The 24,324-nt window shown below is 36.9% G+C and overlaps 2 protein-coding genes across 3 annotated transcripts in view; both read left to right on the top strand.

Annotated features, from left to right (window-relative positions):
• Window positions 1-24,324, top strand: part of grik4 (glutamate receptor, ionotropic, kainate 4) — a 1,128,391-nt gene that overhangs the window by 904,991 nt on the left and 199,076 nt on the right. The window lies entirely within an intron of this gene.
• The window catches only part of cbl (Cbl proto-oncogene, E3 ubiquitin protein ligase), a 94,198-nt gene that overhangs the window by 41,405 nt on the left and 28,469 nt on the right, over window positions 1-24,324 (top strand). For both annotated transcript variants that reach the window (XM_022675213.2, XM_022675217.2), the window contains exons 3-5: window positions 11,407-11,553; window positions 13,009-13,165; window positions 23,712-23,833. In XM_022675213.2, the coding sequence (XP_022530934.1) occupies window positions 11,407-11,553; window positions 13,009-13,165; window positions 23,712-23,833 (426 nt within the window). The remainder of the gene's footprint in view (window positions 1-11,406; window positions 11,554-13,008; window positions 13,166-23,711; window positions 23,834-24,324) is intronic.

Here is a 24,324-nt window from a genome sequence, read left to right as displayed (position 1 = left end):
ATCAGTATTCAGTATCAGTATTCAGTATCAGTATTCAGTATTGTATCAGTATTCAGTATTGTATCAGTATTCAGTATTGTATCAGTATTCAGTATTGTATCAGTATTGTATCAGTATTCAGTATCAGTATCAGTATTCAGTATTGTATCAGTATTCAGTATCAGTATTCAGTATCAGTATTCAGTATTGTATCAGTATTGTATCAGTATTCAGTATCAGTATTCAGTATTGTATCAGTATTCAGTATTGTATCAGTATTCAGTATTGTATTCAGTATTGTATCAGTATTCAGTATTGTATCAGTATTCAGTATTGTATCAGTATTCAGTATTGTATCAGTATTCAGTATCAGTATTCAGTATCAGTATTCAGTATTGTATCAGTATTCAGTATCAGTATTCAGTATTGTATCAGTATTGTATCAGTATTCAGTATCAGTATTCAGTATTGTATCAGTATTGTATCAGTATTCAGTATCAGTATTCAGTATTGTATCAGTATCAGTATTCAGTATCAGTATTCAGTATTGTATCAGTATCAGTATTCAGTATCAGTATTCAGTATTGTATCAGTATTCAGTATCAGTATTCAGTATTGTATCAGTATTCAGTATTGTATCAGTATTGTATCAGTATTGTATCAGTATTCAGTATCAGTATTCAGTATCAGTATTCAGTATCAGTATTCAGTATTGTATCAGTATCAGTATTCAGTATTGTATCAGTATCAGTATTCAGTATTGTATCAGTATCAGTATTCAGCATCAGTATCAGTAGTCAGTATTGTATCAGTATTCAGTATTGTATCAGTATTCAGTATCAGTATTCAGTATTGTATCAGTATTGTATCATTATTCAGTGTTGTATCAGTATTCAGTATTGTAGCAGTGCTGTAGCAGTGTTGTAGCAGTGTTGTAGCAGTATTCAGTGTTGTAGCAGTGTTGTAGCAGTGTTGTAGCAGTGTTGTAGCAGTGTTGTAGCAGTGTTGTAGCAGTATTCAGTGTTGTAGCAATATTCAGTGTTGTAGCAGTGTTGTAGCAGTGTTGTAGCAGTGTTGTATCACTATTTAGTGTTGTAGCAGAGTTGTAGCAGAGTTGTAGCAGAGTTGTAGCAGAGTTGTAGCAGTATTCAGTATTGTGTTGTAGCAGTGTTGTAGCAGTATTCAGTATTGTGTTGTAGCAGAGTTGTAGCAGTATTCAGTATTGTGTTGTAGCAGTGTTGTAGCAGTATTCAGTATTGTGTTGTAGCAGTGTTGTAGCAGTATTCAGTATTGTGTTGTAGCAGTGTTGTAGCAGTATTGTTGTAGCAGTGTTGTAGCAGTATTCAGTATTGTGTTGTAGCAGTATTCAGTATTGTGTTGTAGCAGTGTTGTAGCAGTATTGTGTTGTAGCAGTGTTGTAGCAGTATTGTTGTAGCAGTGTTGTAGCAGTATTGTTGTAGCAGTGTTGTAGCAGTATTCAGTATTGTGTTGTAGCAGTGTTGTAGCAGTATTGTGTTGTAGCAGTGTTGTAGCAGTATTGTAGCAGTGTTGTAGCAGTATTCAGTATTGTGTTGTAGCAGTGTTGTAGCAGTATTGTAGCAGAGTTGTAGCAGAGTTGTAGCAGAGTTGTAGCAGAGTTGTAGCAGAGTTGTAGCAGTATTCAGTATTGTGTTGTAGCAGTGTTCAGTATTGTGTTGTAGCAGTGTTCAGTATTGTGTTGTAGCAGTGTTCAGTATTGTGTTGTAGCAGTGTTGTAGCAGTATTGTAGCAGTGTTGTAGCAGTATTGTAGCAGTATTGTAGCAGAGTTGTAGCAGAGTTGTAGCAGAGTTGTAGCAGAGTTGTAGCAGTGTTGTAGCAGAGTTGTAGCAGAGTTGTAGCAGAGTTGTAGCAGTGTTGTAGCAGAGTTGTAGCAGTATTCAGTATTGTGTTGTAGCAGTGTTGTAGCAGTGTTGTAGCAGTGTTCAGTATTGTGTTGTAGCAGTGTTGTAGCAGTGTTCAGTATTGTGTTGTAGCAGTGTTGTAGCAGTATTGTTCAGTATTTGTGCTGCTCCTGTGCGTAATGGAGCAGGAAGCTGCTGCTTCTGTTTATCACAGATCAAAAGAATGGAATTCTTTTTAATCATATTAATCACTTTATTATTGATACTTATCAGACAATATTAATATACTGCATTTTGGAGCATGGGGATATGACCTCAATTTGAGATCATGATTAATTGATAATTCTACCTAATTAAGATTAACTTAATTAATGAGTTAATTAATGATTATTGTTATCTTCTGTGCCGCACAATATTTCATGATATTGTCTTGATAAAGATACTCTTGGCGATATGACAATCACTGAATAAAAAAAAATAAATAAATCAGAGGGTGCATGCAGAAACGCAGATGATTCAAATCGTCCACACACTATCGCTACCCTGCCATAAGAAATGAATTGTCGCCTTTCACTTTTCAGTGTGAATGCAGGGTTAGGCGCTCTCTCTCTCGCTCTCTTTCTCCTAATCTCTAGTAGATATATAATGGTAAATGAGAACCGTGTGATTTATTTATTTTTTTTCCTTTTTCTAGAAACAGTTAAAAAAAGTAGAACCCTGATGTGATAATTAGGGATGGGTGAAATGACGCCATATTTTAGTGTATAATATCTATCATTCACCATATTCAAAAATATTGGCGATGTTATTGTGTACGATATGATATGGTACACCCCTAATAGGTGACACAGTGGCTTATACAATCGATTCTTCATCTATAACCACTGCATTGACGGACGTCCTGTCGATTGAGGTATATCTCGGGTGTGGGGTGTGTTTCTGGTGGCCACACTATTGTTTTATGAGTAAGTATTAAAACAGTTCGTCCCTCCTCTCTTCCTCAATATTGTCCCCCAGCAAGTCAGGCTTTCCTCATCATTACTCTGCCTATGGGCCGAGTCTTCCCCAGATACTGCGCTTTTGTAAGCTTCCCTCCTCTTTTGGCCCGACCTTTGACCTGCAGCTGGCTGCTCCCTTCCTGTTTCCTGTTTTCCATGATAAAACAGCCAGGCCAACGCGAGAGAGAGAGGGCAAGAGAGAAAGAGAAAAAGAAAGAAAGAGAGAGGGAGGTTTAATAATGCCCATGCCGGACAATCCGAGAGCCCTTTGGCCTAGGAACTCCCCACCTATTTCTGTGATGCTTAAAGTGCAGGGTTCATATGGGGGCTTAAAATCCTGGAAAATGCTTGAATTTTAACGTTCTGTTGCTGAACTTTTGGAGAAAGTGCTTGAAAAAATGCTTAAAATTCCAACTACATTTACTTTACAATAAATAACTATCTGACTAAATAAATTAGCTTAAAGAAAAAGTTACAGAGCGTAAAATAAAGAAAAAGCTTTAATTTCCTCTCCTTCTGCTGTTAACAAACACAATTCTGGTTGTATTCACTTAAACATAATACCATCTATTGCAGTGTGACAAAAAGCAAATCAATAATTTTGAATATATGTATGTATAAATGCTCTTAACTCATCCTCAGATTTGACGTATTACAGTAACTCAATCAGCTCAATTAAATGAATAGGGTAAACATTCGGTGAAGAACATTTATATAGTATTTAAACTGTGTGAAACTGACATAAATAAATCCATAATTCCTGCTATTTACTTATTAAAGGATGTTTCTTTTCAGTAGTATAGTCGCTGATAAGTGTGGAGAATAGTTTTGCAATATATTGAGTATTGCTAAATGCAGTTTTGAGATATAACAGTTATCAATAATTTACCACAGCTGAAAGGTGCTTGAAAAACTTGAAAATGGGCCTCGAAAGTGCCTGAAAAGTGCTTTAATTTTACCTTGTAAAAGGTGTATGAACCCTGAAAGTGGATTCATAAAAATAAATTATTACATGTTAATAATGGATATCTACAGTTATGCCACCTTGTGTCCACTCAGTCCAAAAAAAAAAAAAATAAAATAAAATTCTTCTTCTTAAATTGTAGTATTTCCCAAAATTTAACAATCAATCCTCACTCTTCTCTACGCCAAGATGACCTAATGTACAAATTCAACACTGGAGAAACAGCCAGTGAAAAATGGAAAGCAGAACACTCTGGGCCTGCATGATTATAACACAAGTCAGCCCGGCCACTAGGGGTGGGCGATATGGCCCTAAAATTATATCACGATATTTCATGGTATTTTTCAGATTTGCGATATGACAAAATACTGAATAATAAAAAAAAATCAAGAATACACTACTGCAGTAAAATGAAACGTCAGTTCTATTACTGCATACAATATGAAATAGCACACCCCTAACTGAGATAAAATACAAGAATTTTATCAGATTTACAGTAACAGAAGTAAATGATCTAGAATATCATGATACTAATAATAAAAATGCACTCCATATATCTCCATATATCCAGGATTAAAGTAAAATAAATGCTACTGGACAGATATAATCTGTCTCTAGTAGATATATAATGGGAAATGAGAACAGTGTGAATTTTCCTTTTCTTAAAAACAGTAAGTTTTTTTGGCAGAAGCAGATATTTTTTAATGGATGTATTAATAAATTTTTTTGTTGATTTTTGATAAATGTGTTTTTAATTTAATAAAATATTATTCTGGTATTGTAATCCTCCATGCTCTGTTCATCTAGATCAAATTAAAGCTAATATGGGTGTTGTTGTGTTTTCAGTTGAGGTATCTTCTAAAGTATCTTCTTTCCGTGTGGTGAGCTTAGTTTCCACTTTTTTTGAAAGAAGAAACCCTCGCTATTCACCACATTTATCAAACTTTAGCGGAACAGATAGCGGAACTTTAGCGGAACACTGATTGTGTTTTCTGATAAACAGTTTGTTGTGGGCTTGATCAGCTTATTAGCAAGCTTTTTGCTGTTGCAGATTAATCTTTATAATAGACTGTAGTGGTGTATATACAGATAATATCATGTTCTATATGTTAAATTGGGTCCTCCACAAACTACACAGCTACATCTTAAAGCATATATCTGCTTTTATTAACAGTTGCATCACTGAAGAATGTTTCTTTTCATAGTTTTCTTACTTAGTAGTCCTTAATTTATGAGAAATCAAACATTTACACTTGAATAAATGTTGCTTTAACTTTTTAAAGTAAGGATCTAGTCATGATTTATCAGTACAGCCTGCTTAGATCCTTTTAAAATGTACTTAAATCTTGGGTACCACTCTAAAATAAGGCTCCTCAATAAAGGGTTTATAAATAGTGTTTATATGAGTTTATTAATGGTTATTAATTAGATTATAAACCATTAATAAGCAGTTACAACACACAAATAGAAAGTGCAATAGTGGCCTGTTGTCTAACAGTAGTGATTTCACGTTCATTTATACTGTTAAACCTCAGCTTTTACTAGATACTCATCTTACAACAATCTCGCTCTCAACACGGTCAAGACAAAGGAGCTGATAGTGGACATGAGAAAGGGTAGGAGACCTCATCAGCCACTGTTCATCCGGGAACTTGAAGTGGAGAGAGTGAGCAGCTTCAAATACCTGGGCGTCCACATCAGTCAGGACCTCACATGGACAATAAACACAACGCAGCTGGTCAAAAAGGCTCAACAGCGGCTGTACTTTCTGAGGAGACTGAGGAAGTTTGGGATGTCTCCCAAGATCCTCAACAACTTCTACAGCTGTGTGATCGAGAGCCTCCTGACCAGCTGCATCACCGTGTGGTACGGCAGCACGACTGTGGCAGAGCGCAAACGTCTGCAGAGAGTGGTGAAGACTGCCGAGAAGATCATCAGGACTCCACTGCCCTCCCTGCAGAGCATCTACCACCACAGAGTCCACAGGAGAGCTGCATCCATCCTCAAAGACTCCACCCACCCCCAGCATGGACTGTTCACACTTCTGCCCTCAGGCCGGAGGTACAGAAGTGTAAAATGCAAGACCACCAGGTTAAAGAACAGTTTCTTCCCCACGGCCATCAGACTCTTGAACACACCTAAGGAATGACCCTGCCTTCAGACTCTAAACACACCTCAGGTATAACCCTGGGATCAGACTCTTGAACACAACTCAGGAATAACCCTGCACTTTACTTCAACATGTTTACATTGCAGCCGTCACTTTACTGTTAATCTTTTTTTTAATATATATAGTTAATGTCCATAACTGCATTATTTCGCACTTGCACTTTTTTTTATACATTTCTTTGCTTAAGTAACTTTTATTTTTTTATGTCTTTGACAATTAGTTTAATATTTATAACCTTATTGTATTTTTTTTGCACTTTTTCTATCTTCTATTTGGCATTCTTGGCGAAGAGCAAAGAAAGAATTTCATTGTACACTGAAACCCGTTTCTGTACTGTACATATGACAATAAACTCTTTGAATCTTTGAATCTTGAATCTTACTTTGTCAGCATTAACATTTCTGTTAATAAATTTATTTATTTAACTACAATGTTAAATTACCTTGCTTAGTATTACATTGTAATAGATGTATAGATTGTGTATAGGTGTTGATGGTCTATAGATGGTGTATAAATGCTGTATAGGTATAGATGCTGTATAGATGCTGTATAGAAATAGATGATGTATAGGTGCTGTATAGATGGTGTAAAGATGCTGTATATGTATAGATACTTTATAGATGTTGTATAGGTGTAGATGGTGTCTAGGCATAGATGGTGTATAGATGCTGTATAGGTGCTGCATAGGTGCTGTGTAGATGGTTTAAAGATGCTGTATATGTATAGATACTCTATAGATGCTGTATAGGTGTAGATGGTGTGTAGATGCTGAAAAAGGTACACATGCTGTATAGATGTTGTATGTTGTATAGATGCTGTATAGATGCTGTATAGATCACACATTCAGCACAGGGAAGTGTAGAAAAGTATCTACAGTGTGGAGGATGGAAGGGGCTCAGTATACTATTGTAACTGTGCTAGCCTAGCCGCTAAGATGCCAGAGTCCCGTGGGAAGAGATCCATTCCTGAGAATTTGAGTGTGTTTTTCAGGGGCTGAATGTTTACAGATCCAGGAAACCAGACGATGACAAAAGTGACTATAATTAGATCTGTCTATAGAAGTACTGAGATAATGTAAGTGAAGCCAACTGCGCTGAAAATGAGCCGGACTGAGCTGTGGTTCTCCAGAAATCATCACGGACACTTCTTTGTGGCTAGGAGTTATTGGGCCTAGTTTTAAAGTACTGTTACTGTACTACACCTTTATCCCTTTCCCATGAGATACAGATCTGATCTGATACACTAAACTAACAGACTAATGTAACTAAAACTCTACTTTACTCTTTATTTTTTATTTTAAGAACAGTGCAAAATCAGTTAATACATGCTCAGGTCGAGGAGGTGAAAAAAGGACAGGTGGTTTGCTTTTGCTGTTTTTGCAGCTATAGCTGCACAGCTGCACCAAGAGATGCGTACAAGCAAAAAGATTAAACGCATTAATTCTGCATGATTTGACCGTTCACGTAGGAGTGGGCAATATTATATCGTATACAATATATCGTGACACAGAAATATCATGATATTAAAAATCCATATCGTGATAATAGGGCTGTTCTGTCTTAAAAGTAGTCTATTATTTACTGTGAAGCTTTAGGTGTATTTATTGTATAATTGTTTTAGTTTGCAGTTTATATGCATGCACTAAATATTCTGCAATATTATTTGCTGCATTATATTATTTTATGCTATATTATTTATTTTGCAACATTATGATTATTCTGTTATACTATTATACTATATTTCTGAAATTAATTAATTATTTTAGTTTTCCTATATCGCCAAATATATCATTATCTCAAAAATACCCTGAAATATCGTGATATTATTTTACAGCCATATCGCCCACCCATACGTTCACGTTCATGTCACATGTGCATAGATCGGATATGTATACAAAATAGGACCACGTAGTATGAAAGTGACTTAAATCTCAAATCTCAAAATAAAAAAAAATAAGAAAATAATGGATTTTGCACGTTCACACAGCCATGGAAGTATCAGATCTGAGTCACTAATAATAATGATATATAATTTAATGACAAAGTTCGCTTTGTTGAGCTTTGGTTAGCCTATATTCTGCTCACTATTTCAGGGCGGGAGGTGGAGGCCGCTGCGTGCCTGCTGCATTTTTCTGATTCCACTGGCCCTGGGCACATGAGCCCAGGCGAGGCAGGGAGCCCGGCAGGCGGAGGAAGAGGAAAGAAAGCCATGATTTACAGGGCAGCACAGTGGGGGATTGTGCGAGCTCTCCGGCCTGGAAAATTGACATGCACAAGAGAGTGCGCGAGAGTGTGGCAGGACTGCAGCTGCCTCCAAACCAAACTCCTCGTTCAAACTCTCGCTCTCAGCTCTCTCAGCTCTCTCAGCTCTCTGGGCACAGGAGAGGAGAGAAATCAGAGGGCATCATGGGTATGCAGCACAGTTATACCTGACCAGCCTGTCAGGCTAAATGAGGAGAGGAATGGCTCTCTGAGTGAACGGCTTTATAGATAAGTCCCTAAAGTATGCATGTGTCATCTTTGGCTCCTCTCCTCTTGAAAGTCCTCCATCTTTCACCTCCCTCGTCCTCCGGCGATTGCGATTCTCTCCGAGGGCCTGCTAATCCCTCTCGCGCTCCGCCTGATGAATGTGAAATCAAAGTGCAAAAGAGCATCTCCTTTATCACAGCCTCTGAATCTGCAGCGAGAGCTCAGGCTCTCAGAGCTCACTCTCACCAACTCATTCATTCATCAGGAATCAGGGAAAGAAAGGAGGGAGCCGGTGTCCATCAGAGGCACACAGTTGTAGTTTCTGAAGCGTTGAGCAGCAGAAAGGTGGCAAAGTGCCCTCAGAAAAGAAGCCAGCTGTGCATCACATATTCCAAACACCAAAGCAAATAAAACCACACTAAACCAAACTAAACTAAACTAAACTAAGATACGTGTGAAAGATGCCGGAATGAGAGGGGAGGAAAAATCAGTGCACTGCAGAAAGTTGGCTCTGTAAGAACAATAAGAACACGCTACAGAAAACTTTACAAACTAGTCTTCAACATTCAGAGGCAAAAGAAAAATAGCCTGCCATGTATTCACTTATAAGAATGTGAACAGCCCAGCCTAGGAGCCCAGGTTGGCATGCTCAGGTCTCTATGGCTAAGTTCACATTCCCAGGCTAAGATCTATACTTTTTAATAAGATTTGATATGTGGTTCTAAAATCGAATATGAAAATCATATCTGATCCATGGAGATGCATCATAAATGTGTCATGGTGTGCGCAGAATACAGACACTCGCGGATACAGTAAAATGGGTTATTTATTGAAACACAGGGCAGAGAAATGGGTGAGTGGGAAACAGTCCAGAGTTCAAACATGAGGAAGCCAGCATCAGAGATAATCCAATATATACGAAAAACGTGAAACAGTCCAGGACATACACAGAAAAATCCACAATCAGAGAAAATCCAAAAATCGGCGTAGAGAAAAACAAAAGGCAAGGTCATACACGAAATATCAGAGACAAGTAATCAGTAACGCTTTGTAATGAGGTAGAACCGCAGGTGTGTGTTTGCTGCGCTCTTATATAGTGCCTGTAATCAATATTCCGGACTTCCTGGAGGAACCAGGTGAGGTGTCATGTGAGTAGGTGTGTGTGTGTGTGTGATGTCAGCGTGTGGTGCGTTCTGGGTAGTGTAGTTGTTGGACTGAGAGCCTCTGTTAGAGCTGGGTGTGGAAGGAACACAGGAGCTCGCAGCACCAGACGTGACAAAATGTGAGCAGTTAAATCATGCAGAATTCATGCGTCTTTTTGCTTTTGCGCATCTCTTGATGCAGCTGTGCAGCAGCTATAGCTGCAAAAAAAAACAGCAAAAGCAAACCGCCTGTCCTTTTTTCTCCTCCTGGACCTGAGCATGAACTTCAGAGCAGCTGTTTACTCTCCACTACAGCAAAAGATGCTCCACATATGAGCTGCTAACTCATCCATTTCCCATTATAAAGCTACGAGTCTCTCCTCTCTCTAATATGAGGGCTTTTGTTGTTGGTGAAGAAGGAGACGTTTATACAGGTATCAATGTGCAGCATGTGAGACGGTGTTTCAGGAACAGATTCTGTGTTCACATTACACACAGATACAGATCACTTACATTTACAGTGAATGTGAACCATCAAGATCTGAACCGACAAATCTGATCTGAGCAAAAAATCAGATTTGATCAATGTGGCTTCTTGTAGTAATGTGAACGTAGCCTTTAAAACCCACCAGAGAAACCGAACATACTCTCCAAATTTTCCCCACGCTGTATTATGTTGATTATGTTGCATCCCTATAATTTGGCATATATTTTTCTCCATGCATCAACAACAAATATATAAAAGGGGCATTAAAGGGACGTGTTTGACAGACATCTGCTCTGTTCTGAGTGTACAGAGATATTTCGTTAAACAGATTAATGTGCATGCAGTTGGTTATTTAGTTAACTTTCATCCTACTGCATTTATTTCACTATTTCACTATTTGAGCTAATTAGCACCTGATTAGTGTAACATCAAAGAATTATCTTTTTACATGGTGTAGTATCTAAAAGAAAATTCTGTCCACATATGAGGACTTCAGTTTTATATTTCTATAGAAAACACAATGAAGTCGCACTTAGTAATGATGTTTAAAACATTTATTTTGTGTCTGAAGACAGCATTTTGCTTGAGTGTAAAACAAAAGTAGAAACAACAATTGTGCCCCTTTTGAGCAATATGGCTCATTTAAAGTGCAGCTTCAACACGAATACGAACACAATTAACAAAGTAAAAAACATTAACATGTACTGTATTTACTTTTCACCTACATTTCTGATCAAAATTTAATCGGTAATGTGTGAAACTCTTCTGCCACCACTAGGTGACGGTATAATAATGGCCTCATAAGAGGACACCAGGCCCAAAACTCAAAATGTGATGTCCACATATGTGGACGCCAGGTCTTGGGAGCTTAATTTTTTTTGTTTTTGTTTTGTTTGTTTTTTTTATTCACAGGGTAGATTGCTCTTTCTTTCTTTTCCATAACTTTTATTTTTCTAACCTCAGAAAAGAGCAATATTTTGCTGTTTATCATGCTGTAATGTTGTTATTTATATATCTCGCACTTGATTTTGTTCCTTAAATATTGGATTAAAGAGAAAACAATAGGTAAAAATGGAGTTTTAAAGTTTTAAAGATGAATCTGCAACAGTCTGCTTCCTTTTTTTGTGTGTTTTTTACATCTTTAAGGAAATAATTGTTGATCTAAACAATTTATTTCTGTGGAACAGCGACTGCAGAACAGCACATGATAAAGTATCACTTCCTCAATCACTGCAGGCCACAGGCTGAAGTTTAAGAGCATGATTTTATTGTATCTGACCTCTGATTGTTAATTCTCTGTGTTTTTCTTTCTTTCAGGCGGAACCTGACCAAGCTTTCGCTCATATTCAGCCACATGCTGGCAGAACTCAAAGCCATCTTCCCCAGCGGTCTGTTCCAGGGGGACAATTTCAGAATCACCAAGGCGGACGCAGCAGAGTTCTGGAGAAAATCATTTGGGGACAAGTAAGTTTTTCACTGTGCTTAATAATTAATTACATTCATTTTTATTAAAGGAGAACTCTGGTGTAAAATGTACTTTTGTTGAAGTAAAACATGCTAAAAAGTTCTTATCTTTGATGAATAGCACACCTCCGTTCTCCCACAGCGTTCAGAGATCCAGAAATTTTAACAGTTCCTCCACAAACACCCTTCAGACTGGGAGATACGGGGCATAATTTACCCTGATAAATCACTTTTTACACCGTTATCCAGCTCAAAGTAGCTCCACACCTCCTTACTAGAATCCAGAGAGCCCTGACATTTAAAACGAGGCATTAATAACTTAAAAAGTGCAGAAGAAGATTATTAAACACCACTGTTTACATCCTATAACACTACTAGCTTCAGCTCCGAGCACCACCATCACTGTACTGATAATGACATAGACATATATATACATAGACTCCGCATAGCGTAGCAGCAGTGTGTCAGGAAGCAGACTATGCGGAGTCTTATTTATATATATTTTCGTCTATGTTATTATCAGTACAGTGACTGTGGCACTCGGAGCTGAAGCTAGTAGTGTTAAATTTGATTGTTGCATACGATATATAATATGATATGGCACACCCCTAACTGAGATATTAAAAAATAAAAGAATTTTATCAGATTTGTAATAGAAGTCAATGATCCAGAATATCATGATACTAATAATAATAATAATGCTACACTCCAAATATCTCCATATATCCAGGATTAAAGTAAAATAAATGATACTGGACAGATATAATCTGTCTCTAGTAGATATATAATGCTCTGGAAAAAAAAATAAAAGATCACTTAAAAATGATGAGTTTCTTGATTTTACCAAATTAAAAAACTCTGGAATATAATCAAGAGGAAGATGGATGATCACAAACCATCAAACCACCAAACTGAACTGCTTGAATTTTTACACCAGGAGTAAAGCAGCATAAAGTTATCCAAAAGCAGTGTGTAAGACTGGTGGAGGAGGAGAACATGATGCCAAGATGCATGAAAAAAAACTGTGATTAAAAACCAGGATTATTCCACCAAATATTGATTTCTGAACTTTTAAAACTTTATGAATATGAACTTGTTTTCTTTGCATTATTTGAGGTCTGAAAGTTCTGCATCTTTTTTGTTATTTCAGCCATTTCTCATTTTCTGTAAATAAATGCTCTAAATAACAATATTTTTCAAACATAAACCTATAAATAGCAAAATCAGAAAAACTTTAACTCTTTATTTTTTTCCAGAGCTGTATATGTTTTTTATCTTTTAATAAAAACTGTATAAAAGTAGTGCCTTGATGTAATAATTGGGGGTGGGTGATACGGCACCATATTTCAGGATAGAACATCGTTGATGATATTTAAAAATGTTGGTGATATTCTCTTCTATGTTCTATAATATGAATGATTAACAGTTCCTCTGCTTTTGTTGTTGTGTGTTCAGGACTATAGTACAGTGGAAGATCTTCAGACAGGCGCTGCATGAATTCCACCCAATCAGCTCAGGGCTGGAGGCCATGGCCCTCAAATCCACCATCGACCTCACCTGTAACGACTACATCTCCGTGTTTGAGTTTGATATCTTCACCAGGCTCTTTCAGGTGCGTTCCTCTACCTCTACCTCCACCACTTCTCTCTCAGCAGATACTTCCTCTATTGTCTTCATTATCTGTGCTAATGCAGCTAAAGTTTAACAATGACTATTGTTTAGTGATGGAGCAGAGCTTCAGATGTGTGGCAGATCATCTTCCTGCTGTTAGATTAAAAGCTCTATCAGGACGGGATTAGTTTCTCAGAGGGAAGTCTGTATTAAAAATATTTCACACTTCTACTCTTTAGTAATAAGACTTCTGCATCTGGACTGCACTTAAAAAAAAACAGACAGGAGGACCAGTGAGTTTTTAGGCTTTTTTCTCAGTCACATGATATCGCATCACAGCGTTCAGTAGCTCCTCCATTTCCACTCGCTGTAGTGTTTTTAACGTGGATCTCCGTGGAAACGAACGTGCTCCCAAAGTGTAATTACGGTGCACAGCAGTGGACAAATATCTATTTTATTATTGTATTACACGCGAGGAGACGAAACTCAGAGATGTGCGTCCGGACGGGACTAAAATTACCGGAGGAGCACGGAGTTCAGAGAAAAACAGTAGATAATTCACCCTGTAATTTATTTATCAGAGGACGTCTGAGAAAATTGAACACGTACATGATCGTTCTGGACGGGAATAAAATCACAGAGGATAAAAAAAACACATAAAAGAGAAAATTACCCCAGAACCCCCTGAGACACTAAAGTTTTAAAGATGTGAACGAGTTAATGTGATTATTATCCATCACAAATAAGTCTTAGTGAAGTCAATTTAGTCCAAATGGTCATAGATAAAATTGCGTTTAAAAAGTATTTGAGCATTGTCGAGTGGCGGTTCTTAAGGCGGTCCTTAGGCTCTTAGATGGATCCATATTAGATCCATATTAATGTAATATTGTAAATGTGAACAAAACGGTTGATATAGTTTTTTTTAGCATATGGAGTTGAGAAGACCTTTTAAAATCAAGGTTTATTTAGTGGATTTTTTTACGCTATATTAAATTATGTTGAAAATATGTTGAAACCCATGTCAAAGTATTAAGTAATATTTTTTTTTCTTTTTGCAATGTTAACCCAGTTCGAATGGGATTAGTTTTACCTAGAGAGGTGAGATAATATGTTTTCTCGATGTCTTGTAGTAAAAATACATGGCTGATTTGCACTGATATTAAAGAGATGGGAGTGTATACTGGATTGCACTCTACGGTCTCCTCCAAATTCACATACATAAAGATAACCAATATTAAAACCCACTTTTAATATTAATGAGTTATGAGTAATTATGCAATTTTATTTTAAAGATTAGCAGCTATAGGTTCATGTATGTAGACTAGATTATAGTCTACTCTAATCTATATAGTTTAAAGTATTTTTATTTGTAATTTGGGAGAAATGTTGTCTGTAGTTTATAGAATAAAACAACAATGTTCATTTTACTCAAACATAAACCTATAAATAGCAAAATCAGAGAAACTGATTCACAAACTTTTTTACAGAGCTGTAAATATATTCAGATTAAAAGTCTAATTGTGAATTTATGTACATCCTAGTTTTTTAGCGACTACTCATTTTAGACATTTAAAAACAAGAAAATTAAATCCTTAACAATAATTTAATTTAATTTTATTTTATTTTATTACACTATCACATATCTCCTTTTATTTATTTATTTTTTTTTTTATCTCAGGAGTATGTTTTAGACACAGTCATGTTGTACAGCCTTACCATTTAGATGCATGGATTTTAATGGATTCATGCATATTTATTTTGATAAAAACAGTATAAAAGTAGTACTCTGTGATAATTAGAGGTGTGATGATATGGCACAATATTTCAGGGTATAATATTCATTAAATTCAGAAATTGCATCCTATATAAAAATAAGATGGTTATGTAATAATTTGAGAATATACATTCTCTGATACAAAGTTGTTCTGCTGTCAGACGTTCAGATCTATTAATATTTCTGCAGTTCCAGCAGTCGAGGGATCGTCTCTATTGTTCTGTCTCTCTGAGCCTAGCAGCGTATATCTCTCTCTGTCTGTCTCTCTCTCTCTGTCTGTGTGATGCAGCAGTGCGACTGCTCAGAGAGGAGTGTTTGAAGGCACATGTTCTTGTGTATGTAATTGGCTCATTACTCTGAGTGCTGTAAAGCAGAGGCAGCCTAACATTACGTTTCTCTTCTGCCCTTTAATTACAGCAGCTTTCCCCTCGTCCCTCTGCTTTATGGGTAATTTAGGACGAAGGAGGGGAATTTTTGAAATGCTGTGATTTTAGCATTTCAAACATTTTACAAAGAATGAGCGCTTCCACAGAAGAAGCATTATAGCTTCTGCAAAAAAAGACTAACCTTAATTAAGAGGGGAGGAGAATTTTAAATATATAAAAAGTTATACTCATTGCTTTTAATGCATCCATGCATTTAAGTGTAAAGCTGGACAACATGACTGTGTTCTAAAAATACTCCTGAGATAAAAAAAAGGGAAGATGTGATACAGTGTGATTAAAGCCTTAAAGTATTATGTTAAAATATCAGTATTTTTTAAAATATCTGAACGTCTGAAAGTGAGTAGTCGCTAAAAAACTAGGATGTACAGTACATCAATTCACAATTAGACTTTAGACTGAATTTACATATTTACAGCTCTGGAAAAAAAATGAAGAGAACACTTCAGTTTCTGAATCAGTTTCTCTGATTTTACTATTTATAGGTTTATGTTTGAGTAAAATGAACATTGTTGTTTTATTCTATAAACTACAGACAACATTTCTCCCAAATTCCAAATAAAAATATTCTCATTTAGAGCATTTATTTACAGAAAATGAGAAATGGCCGAAATAACAAAAAAGGGGTTTCTCCTCCACCAGTCTTACACACTGCTTTTGGATAACTTTATGCTGCTTTACTCCTGGTGCAAAAATTCAAGCAGTTCAGTTTGGTGGTTTGATGGTTTGTGATCATCCATCTTCCTCTTGATTATATTCCAGAGGTTTTATATTTGGTAAAATCAAAGGATTTTTTTTTTTTTTTTAAGTGATCGCTTTTTTTTTCAGAGCTGTATATATTTATTGCTTTTAATACATGCATTTAAGTGTATGTGTTGTATGTACTGTCGGTTCGAATTCCTGTTCATGCGGCTTGTCGCCATCAGCTGCCGGAGTCATGAGAGAGCACAGTTGGTCTTGCTCTCTCTGGGTGGATACAGTACAGTAGATGGCGCTCTCCCTTCCCCTCATCACTCCTAGGGTGATGTGGATCAGCACAAGGCTGCATCTGTGAGCTTATGTATAAGAACCGAGTCGCTGCACTTTCCTCCGAGCGTTAGCGCTGTGATGCTACTCGGCAAAAAGGTTCAAAAACAGGCGGAGTCTGACTTCACATGTATCAGAGGAGGTGTGTGCTAGTCTTCTTAACCCTCCTGGGGTAACCCTCCTCCGGGGAGTGTAAAATGGTTCAGTCTAGTTAGCTCACAGAACCAATACAGATATTAATATAGTTTCTGATCCAAATCCCAAGCAACCTTCTCATGTATCTTTGGTTTTAGCATTATATTAAAGCGTTATATCAGTTATATTATGGTGTAGTAGGGTCTCAGAGGCTTCCCCGGAGTCGTGCCTCAGAGCGCCATGCTGCCTCTCTTTATTTGGCCTCGCCGTCAGCCAGAAATAGTCGGGCTGTTTACAGAGAGGCTGTGTGCTGTTTGATGAAGCTCCGCACAGCAAGGTCACGCTTCTCATCTGCATCTGAATAAACCTGCCTGTTGAGACGGAGAGCGAGCTGCTCTGAGCCAGTGATCTGCTTTCACCAGGTTTTATTCTCATCCAGTTTACTCTGATACTGTTTAATACTGCCTCACTCACTTTACTTCACTATAAACGTGCTGGGGGCAGTTCTGATTAGGGCTGGGTATCATTTTAAAATTTTCAATACCGATTTTGAGCCAAAACGATACTTTAAATTTGGTACAAGTACCCAAACTATACTTGTTTTGATACCCTTTTCTAAATCGTAAACCAAAAAATACAAAAAGCGACAGTTATTATTGCACAGTGCAGTTATTTAACAGCCTCAGTTTAACAGTGACTCGGTTCTGATACACCAGCTCACAGACGCAGGCTTGTGCTGATCCACATCACCCTAGGAGTGATGAGGGGAAAGAGAGAGCGCCATCTACTGTACCCACCCAAAGACAACTGTGCTTTTTCGGGGCTCCGGCAGCTGATGGCAAACTGCATGAACAGGATTTGAACCAGCGATTTCCTGATCGTAGTGGCAGTGCCACTAGTTTTGAAAGTTTTTTATAAAAAATATAATTACATTGACACAATTTAAATTAAATCGTATTATTCGTGTTAAACACTATTTTTTAATGCTGCCTGTTCCCTGTATTTTCTTAAAAGATGCAGTAATAATAGAATAGTGTGGTTTAGGTCTGTTAGACTAGAGCTTTTTTACTGTATTAGTCACCAATTTTATTTTATTTTTTTAGACAATTCAGTACTCTGTAGTAGGGGTGGGCAATATTATATCGTATACAATATATCGTGACACAGAAATATCATGATATTAAAAATCCATATCGTGATAATAGGGCTGTTCTGTCTTAAAAGCAGTCTATTATTATTTACTGTGAAGCTTTAGGTGTATTTATTGTATAATTGTTTTAGTTTGCAGTTTATATGCATGCACTAAATATTCTGCAATATTATTTGCTGCATTATATTAATTTATGCTATATTATTTATTTTGCCACATTATGATTGTACTGTTATACTATTATACTATATTCCTGAAATTAATTAATTATTTTAGTTTTCCTATATCGCCAAGTATATCGTTATCGCAAAAATACCCTGAAATATCGTGATATTTATTTTAGAGCAATATCGCCCACCCCTAATCTGTAGTTCCCAGATGTTTCGATCTGTTCCTTTTTAGTATTGAATTTCAATACCCAGCTTTAGTTCTGAAGAGGAGGAGGATGATTATATGGATCCAAAATTACCCACATAACATGTTTTTATATTTTATATTTTATAATATAGCTCAAGCATGCATTCAGTAAGATCTGATGTGTAAAAGGATGAGTGGTAGAAGTGAAAACAGGACATCCTGTTGTCGTGGTCTCGTATGCTATATTGCTGTAGCTGGTTGAAGTGTGACTTTTTGAGCAGAGGAACCTATTTTTGGTGCATGATTATAACTGTTCTTAATGAAGGCAGAACTCAATGCTAAAGTAGCTCATTTACTTAAAATAAAACATGGGACTTTCTGTAAAACGGAAGAAATTTACCCATTCTGCAGGAATACAGTTACAAGAAAAAATATTTACCCTTAACCTTTTGCTAATATCTGGACTACTAATCATTATCTAAGCTGCTAATCGTGATCTAATTACAGATAAACACAAGTTTTCTAATCTTATAACTAGAGGTGTGCTGTATCTGAAATACGCAATAATATCGCCAACATGTTTTATAAAGAAGAATGGTCCAAAAAACCTACAACCAGAAGCCAGACTCTCATTGGAATTATTGCACACGTTCTGTAAATCCTATAAACCTGATTTCACTTCTCAAGTATCACTGTGTTCTTCTGCTATATACTACATTTAACTGAAATTACTAATACAAACCAATAAGTTATAAAGGAAAGGACTTAAGTACTGTCTGAATTATTATATATATATATATTTTTTTTACCAGAGAGTATATAAGATTTAAGAATTAAGTTTAATTTACTTGCACGAACAGTGGAACTGTTTGTGTGTAATTGGCTTAGATAGTGTTTATCTATAATTCTGTCTTTGATAAGGATCATGTCTAGGCCTGTCACAATCAGAGACTGTAATAAAGATGGACGTCGTGTCGCCATTCTCATTCATTCAATGAAAATGAAGCCAAAATCTTCCTCCATGTTGGCGATCCTGATACCCGAGTCCAGAGGAGGGTGAAAGACTGTGGAGAGACAGCCTACTCATTTAAATAACCCCGCCCCTGAGGGCTGCCTCGAGGTCACAGGCTGCAGAGCGGAGCGGAGCTGACGGTCTGTTACTGGTCCCGCCCATAACCAGCCCTTTTACAATAACCACACCTTTTTTTGAATAGAGATGAATAACGTTTTAAAAACCGAATTCTTTGAGGATATAAAAATTTGACAATATAAGCAGAGGTTACACTAGCTGCTGCATTTAAATAAAGGAGGTAGAATTACAGTTTATTAGAATAAAAAACGTGATTGAAAGTTGTTCTGTTTTGCCATTGAAACCTATGGGGATGGGTGGAGTTACACAGCTTTCTGAAACCGAACAGCAGGGGGCGCCCGACCTGTGGTGGCTTCACTTTTGAGAGACGATGCTCTGTCCAGCTATACACAGTCTATGGTCACAATAATTAATAAATTCATTATCGACTTATCGTTCAATAAAGTGACATGACCTCAATCATTTTAATAATTGTGATATCATCCATTGTGTATGCACTTACATATATTGTGACTGTGGGCGTGGCTGCAGTGACCCGAGAAACACAGACACAGGGAGTAAATTACCTCAAAACTTACCTTTATTAGGAAAACCAACTTAAACATAGTAATGGCCCAGAGCGGCTCTAGTAGCTTAACTTTAGTGCCTCTTAGGTTTGTGTTGCCACAGCCTTCCATTCACCATCACCAGTAAGGGTCTTTATGCCGGTTCAACGCGTGCCAGCTGGGACAGACCGTGGCTGCACGCCATGGTGTGGGGCAGACCCGCGGTTCCCCCGTCTCTGCACATAGGTTCCGCAAATTAGGTGCGTGAACAGGAACGGAAAGTTTATTGTCTTTAAAAGGGTGTAATTCCTTTGTTATAATATCATGTTATCATTTTATTAGTCCCAAATTAGTGTTATAAAAAAATGCAAACTATCGTTTATCGCAATAATTTCTGGGAAAAAATTTCGCTCACAATTTTTTTTTTATCGTGACGGGCCTAATCCGGCAAGATTTTATTATAGAATCAGTGCAAAAATCCAGGTGCTAAGACAACTATTTATTCTGAGGCAAATTTAGGGGAAACCATCAAAGCTTTAGCTTGAAGGCCACCACCACAGTGGTAATGCTGGGATGCCATTGGTCAGTGGTTTTGTTGGGTTTATTTCTGTTTTTTTGTTTTGCAGTAGAAAATTCTCATTAATTATACATTAATCATATTTTTGTAAAGCTCAGTGATTGAATTGACAGTCTGGCAATGGTGTTTTAGCCATATTACGTTCATAATTATTTCTGACTGAGAGAATCTTATCTATTATATTGTATTATATTGTATTTATTATATATTGTTTTAAATGTATAATAAATATTGTATTTATTTATTAATTATATTGTAAGTTTTGCCCACAGTGGAGGAATAGATAAAACAAGGTCTTCCACAATAAAAAATAAAATAAAAAGTAATTGTAAAATTGATTGTATTGATTGTTTTGTATTAGTTTAGATTTAAAGTGGCCAATTACATTTTCATCTGGACTATGAAAAGTTTTGTGATAAAATGTAATGAATTAACAGGACTACAGTTTACTACAATTTGGGAAAACCATTGTCTTCTACACTACTAAAATAGTTTATTATAATAATAGACTGTAATTAAGTATTTAGAGTATCATCCAGTGTAATAACGCTATATTTTCCAATGGGGGCATTGATTAGGGTTTCAGGCCCTCAGATTCAGATTCAGAAAACTTTATTCATCCCTGTGGGGCAATTGAAGGCACACAGAGCAGCAATAACATAGGAGATATAGATATAAGAATAAATATATAATATATAATATAAAAAAGCTAAAAATGCAATAAATGTCATCTAAGCAACGCAAAACCTGATGATGTGTAATACAAAGTGAGTAGTACAAATAAATATAAAGTGACTGAGCGTTAGAAGTTAGAAGTATATATACAAGAAAGTGCAAAATACAATAAGGTAATAGTGCAGTCTGTATGTGTGCATATGCAGTACATGAAGCAATAAGAAATAAGAGTCCACTTATAGTCCATCTAATGTTGTAGGGTAATGTTTGAATGGAAAAACTATAATTAATTTTCACACAAACGCTGAATAATATGTTTAACATGTTTCCAAAATGTCAAACATGTACTGACAGTTGCTTTATAAAAACCCGTGTATCAGAACGAAGTTATTTTGTTGTTTGGTTGTTTTCAGTATTGTACTCAATGTGCTTTCTAAAGAGCTAGAGCTTTTAAAAAAGAGAGTTATGGAACAAACAATAGGAAGAAAATTACCGTGATTCTGGTTAATGATGCTCATTTAGCCTAATATTAAAAAAACATAATTATTAACACTGGTTATTATTATTATTAAACAGTTTAAAGCATTTTTTCCCAGCACGCCTGTGCTTCTTCTCTAGGCTGTTATTTTTTTCTTGTGGAAAAAACTATAAAATCAGAAAGTGGTTGAACTGCTGTGAGGAGGATTTACTCTTAGGGCTGAATGTGTCTTTATTCTCTCAGTCATTGTCTCAGGGATTGCAGTATGTAGAGCGTAGGTGTGTGTTCTGTTTAACAGCTTAAGCAGTTCTTCTTCTTCTTATTGAAATTTCTCTGAATCCCCTGAAGGATTTAAAACACATTTAAAAACCACTCCTGTGTGATACTAGCATGAATGCAGCTTTATAAAGAAAGTATCCGACTGCAGTGCTGTTTGGATGGAAGATAAAGCTACATTCACATTGATGGTTCACATTCACTGTAAATGTAAGTGATCTGTATCTGTGTGTAATGTGAACACAGAATCTGTTCCTGAAACACCGTCTCACATGCTGCACATTGATACCTGTATAAACGCCTCCTTCACCAACAACAAAACCCCTCATATTAGAGAGAGGAGAGACTCGTAGCTTTATAAAGGGAAATGGATGAGTTAGCAGCTCATATGTGGAGCATCTTTTGCTGGAGTGGAGAGTAAACAGCTGCTCTGAAGTTCATGCTCAGCTCCAGGAGGTGAAAAAAGGACAGGTGGTTTGCTTTTGCTGTTTTTTTTTGCAGCTATAGCTGCACAGCTGCACCAAGAGATACAGTGTGGGTACGAGAGAGAAGCACATAGCGCTAATGCGTAAAAGCAAAAAGATGCATGAATTTCGCATGATTTAACCATTTACATTCGATGTCGCATGTCCATGTATCCAGGACCATATATGAAAATGACTCAAATCTGATTTGAAAAAATCACATTTGACATGTTCACACAGCCATGAAAAACACATATCTGAGCCACATTGAGCAAAAAAAAAATCAAATTTATATATATATATATATATATTTTATATATTTTATATATATATATTTCTTTTTTATTTTTTTGCTTGAAGGTCAAATATATAGACATACGTGAGACAAGAGACACAAGACAATAGTGCAATAGTGATGTGCACTAGTGATGGGGGGGGGGTTAAAGAGGGAATGACGGTACCATTTACAAAAACAGGACAGAATTTATATGAACTTTAGTGCAAACATAGAGGAGAGGTATTAAAGCTAAAGGCTGGTAAAGTGAACAATTAAATGTGCACTGCTGTAGTCTGTAGCTTCTATATATATTTTTTGTAAACCTAGGCTTAGGTGGGGTGGGGTTCAGCTCTGTCTCTGTGTGTTGAGGAGTCTGACTGCCTGGTGGATGAAGCTGTTGCAGAGTCTAGTAGTGGAGGCTCGGATGCTCCTGTATCTTCTGCTGGACGGCATCAGAGCGAAGAGTCCGTGTGAGGGATGGGTGGGGTCAATATATTTTTTTATAGTGGTGTCAATCGATTAATCAGATTAATCACAACAAAGTTCTGTGACTAACTGCAATTAATCAGTTAATCACAGAATTAATCTCAGACGCCAAATTGTATAGTGGATATTTAAATGTAAATAAAAGAATGAATGTAAGAAATGTAAAATGCCATTACTGTATATTAGTGGTGTCAAGTGGTGACAGAGAGAGAGAGAGTTTTTATCAGGTTACCACTTAATGGTTTTATCAGGTTATTTTCTGCTAAGCTAATCAGCTGTTCTGTATGATTAATTCATTCACTCTCCAGGCTCTGCTTATCAAGTCAAGATGTCTGAGTACAGGTACACAGTGTAGTGAAATTACGTTTAGTTCAGTTTTGTGTGAGTGTGTTGGGTGTGTGAGTGTGTTGGGTGAGTGGTGGGTGGGGTGGGGTTCAGCTCGGTCTCTGTGTGTTGAGGAGTCTGACTGCCTGGTGGATGAAGCTGTTGCAGAGTCTAGTAGTGGAGGCTCGGATGCTCCTGTATCTTCTGCCGGACGGCATCAGAGCTAAGAGTCCGTGTGAGGGATGGGTGGGGTCGTCCACAATGCTGGTGGCTTTGCGGATGCAGCGTGTGGTGTAGATCTCGGTGATGGGGGGAAGAGGGACTTATATGATCTTATAGGAGTTGATATGAAGAATATTACAGTCCGGTTCACAGGAGAAGTTTCAGCTCGGCAGTCGAAATTAAACACTTCTTTTCCTTACTTTGTGGTTAATGTGTGTGTTTTTTTTGTGTGTGTGTGTTCTGTGCAGCCGTGGTCATCTCTACTGCGGAACTGGAACAGCCTTGCGGTGACTCACCCGGGGTACATGGCCTTTCTCACCTACGACGAGGTCAAGGCTCGCCTACAGAAGTTCATCCACAAACCTGGCAGGTAAAAATTCCCACTATCAGAACACCTGCTCACCTACTTTACATTACATTACATTACATTACATTACATTTGGCAGATGCTTTTGTCCAAAACGACTTACAATAGTGACGTACAAAAGTAATAGAAGTTAAAGATAAAAACATCTTTATACAGGGCCTAAAGGAGGTCAAAGGGTAATAATAGGATAGAGGAGTGAAGGAGGGGAAGAAGGAAATGAGGTTAGAAGTAGTTAGTGTGTTAGAGGTGTTAGGAGAGTAAGTGCTCTTTGAAGAGCTCAGTCTTCAGGAGTTTATTAAAGATAGTGAGAGATTCTCCTGATCTGGTAGTAGAAGGTAGTTAGTTAGAGGTGTTAGGAGAGTAAGTGCTCTTTGAAGAGCTCAGTCTTCAGGAGTTTATTAAAGATAGTGAGAGATTCTCCTGATCTGGTAGTAGAAGGTAGTTAGTTAGAGGTGTTAGGAGAGTAAGTACTCTTTGAAGAGCTCAGTCTTCAG

Source organism: Astyanax mexicanus, chromosome 18 (genome assembly GCF_023375975.1).
Source record: "Astyanax mexicanus isolate ESR-SI-001 chromosome 18, AstMex3_surface, whole genome shotgun sequence".
Classification (NCBI taxonomy): domain Eukaryota; kingdom Metazoa; phylum Chordata; class Actinopteri; order Characiformes; family Acestrorhamphidae; genus Astyanax; species Astyanax mexicanus.
This window is presented reverse-complemented; position numbering and strand designations above follow the sequence as displayed.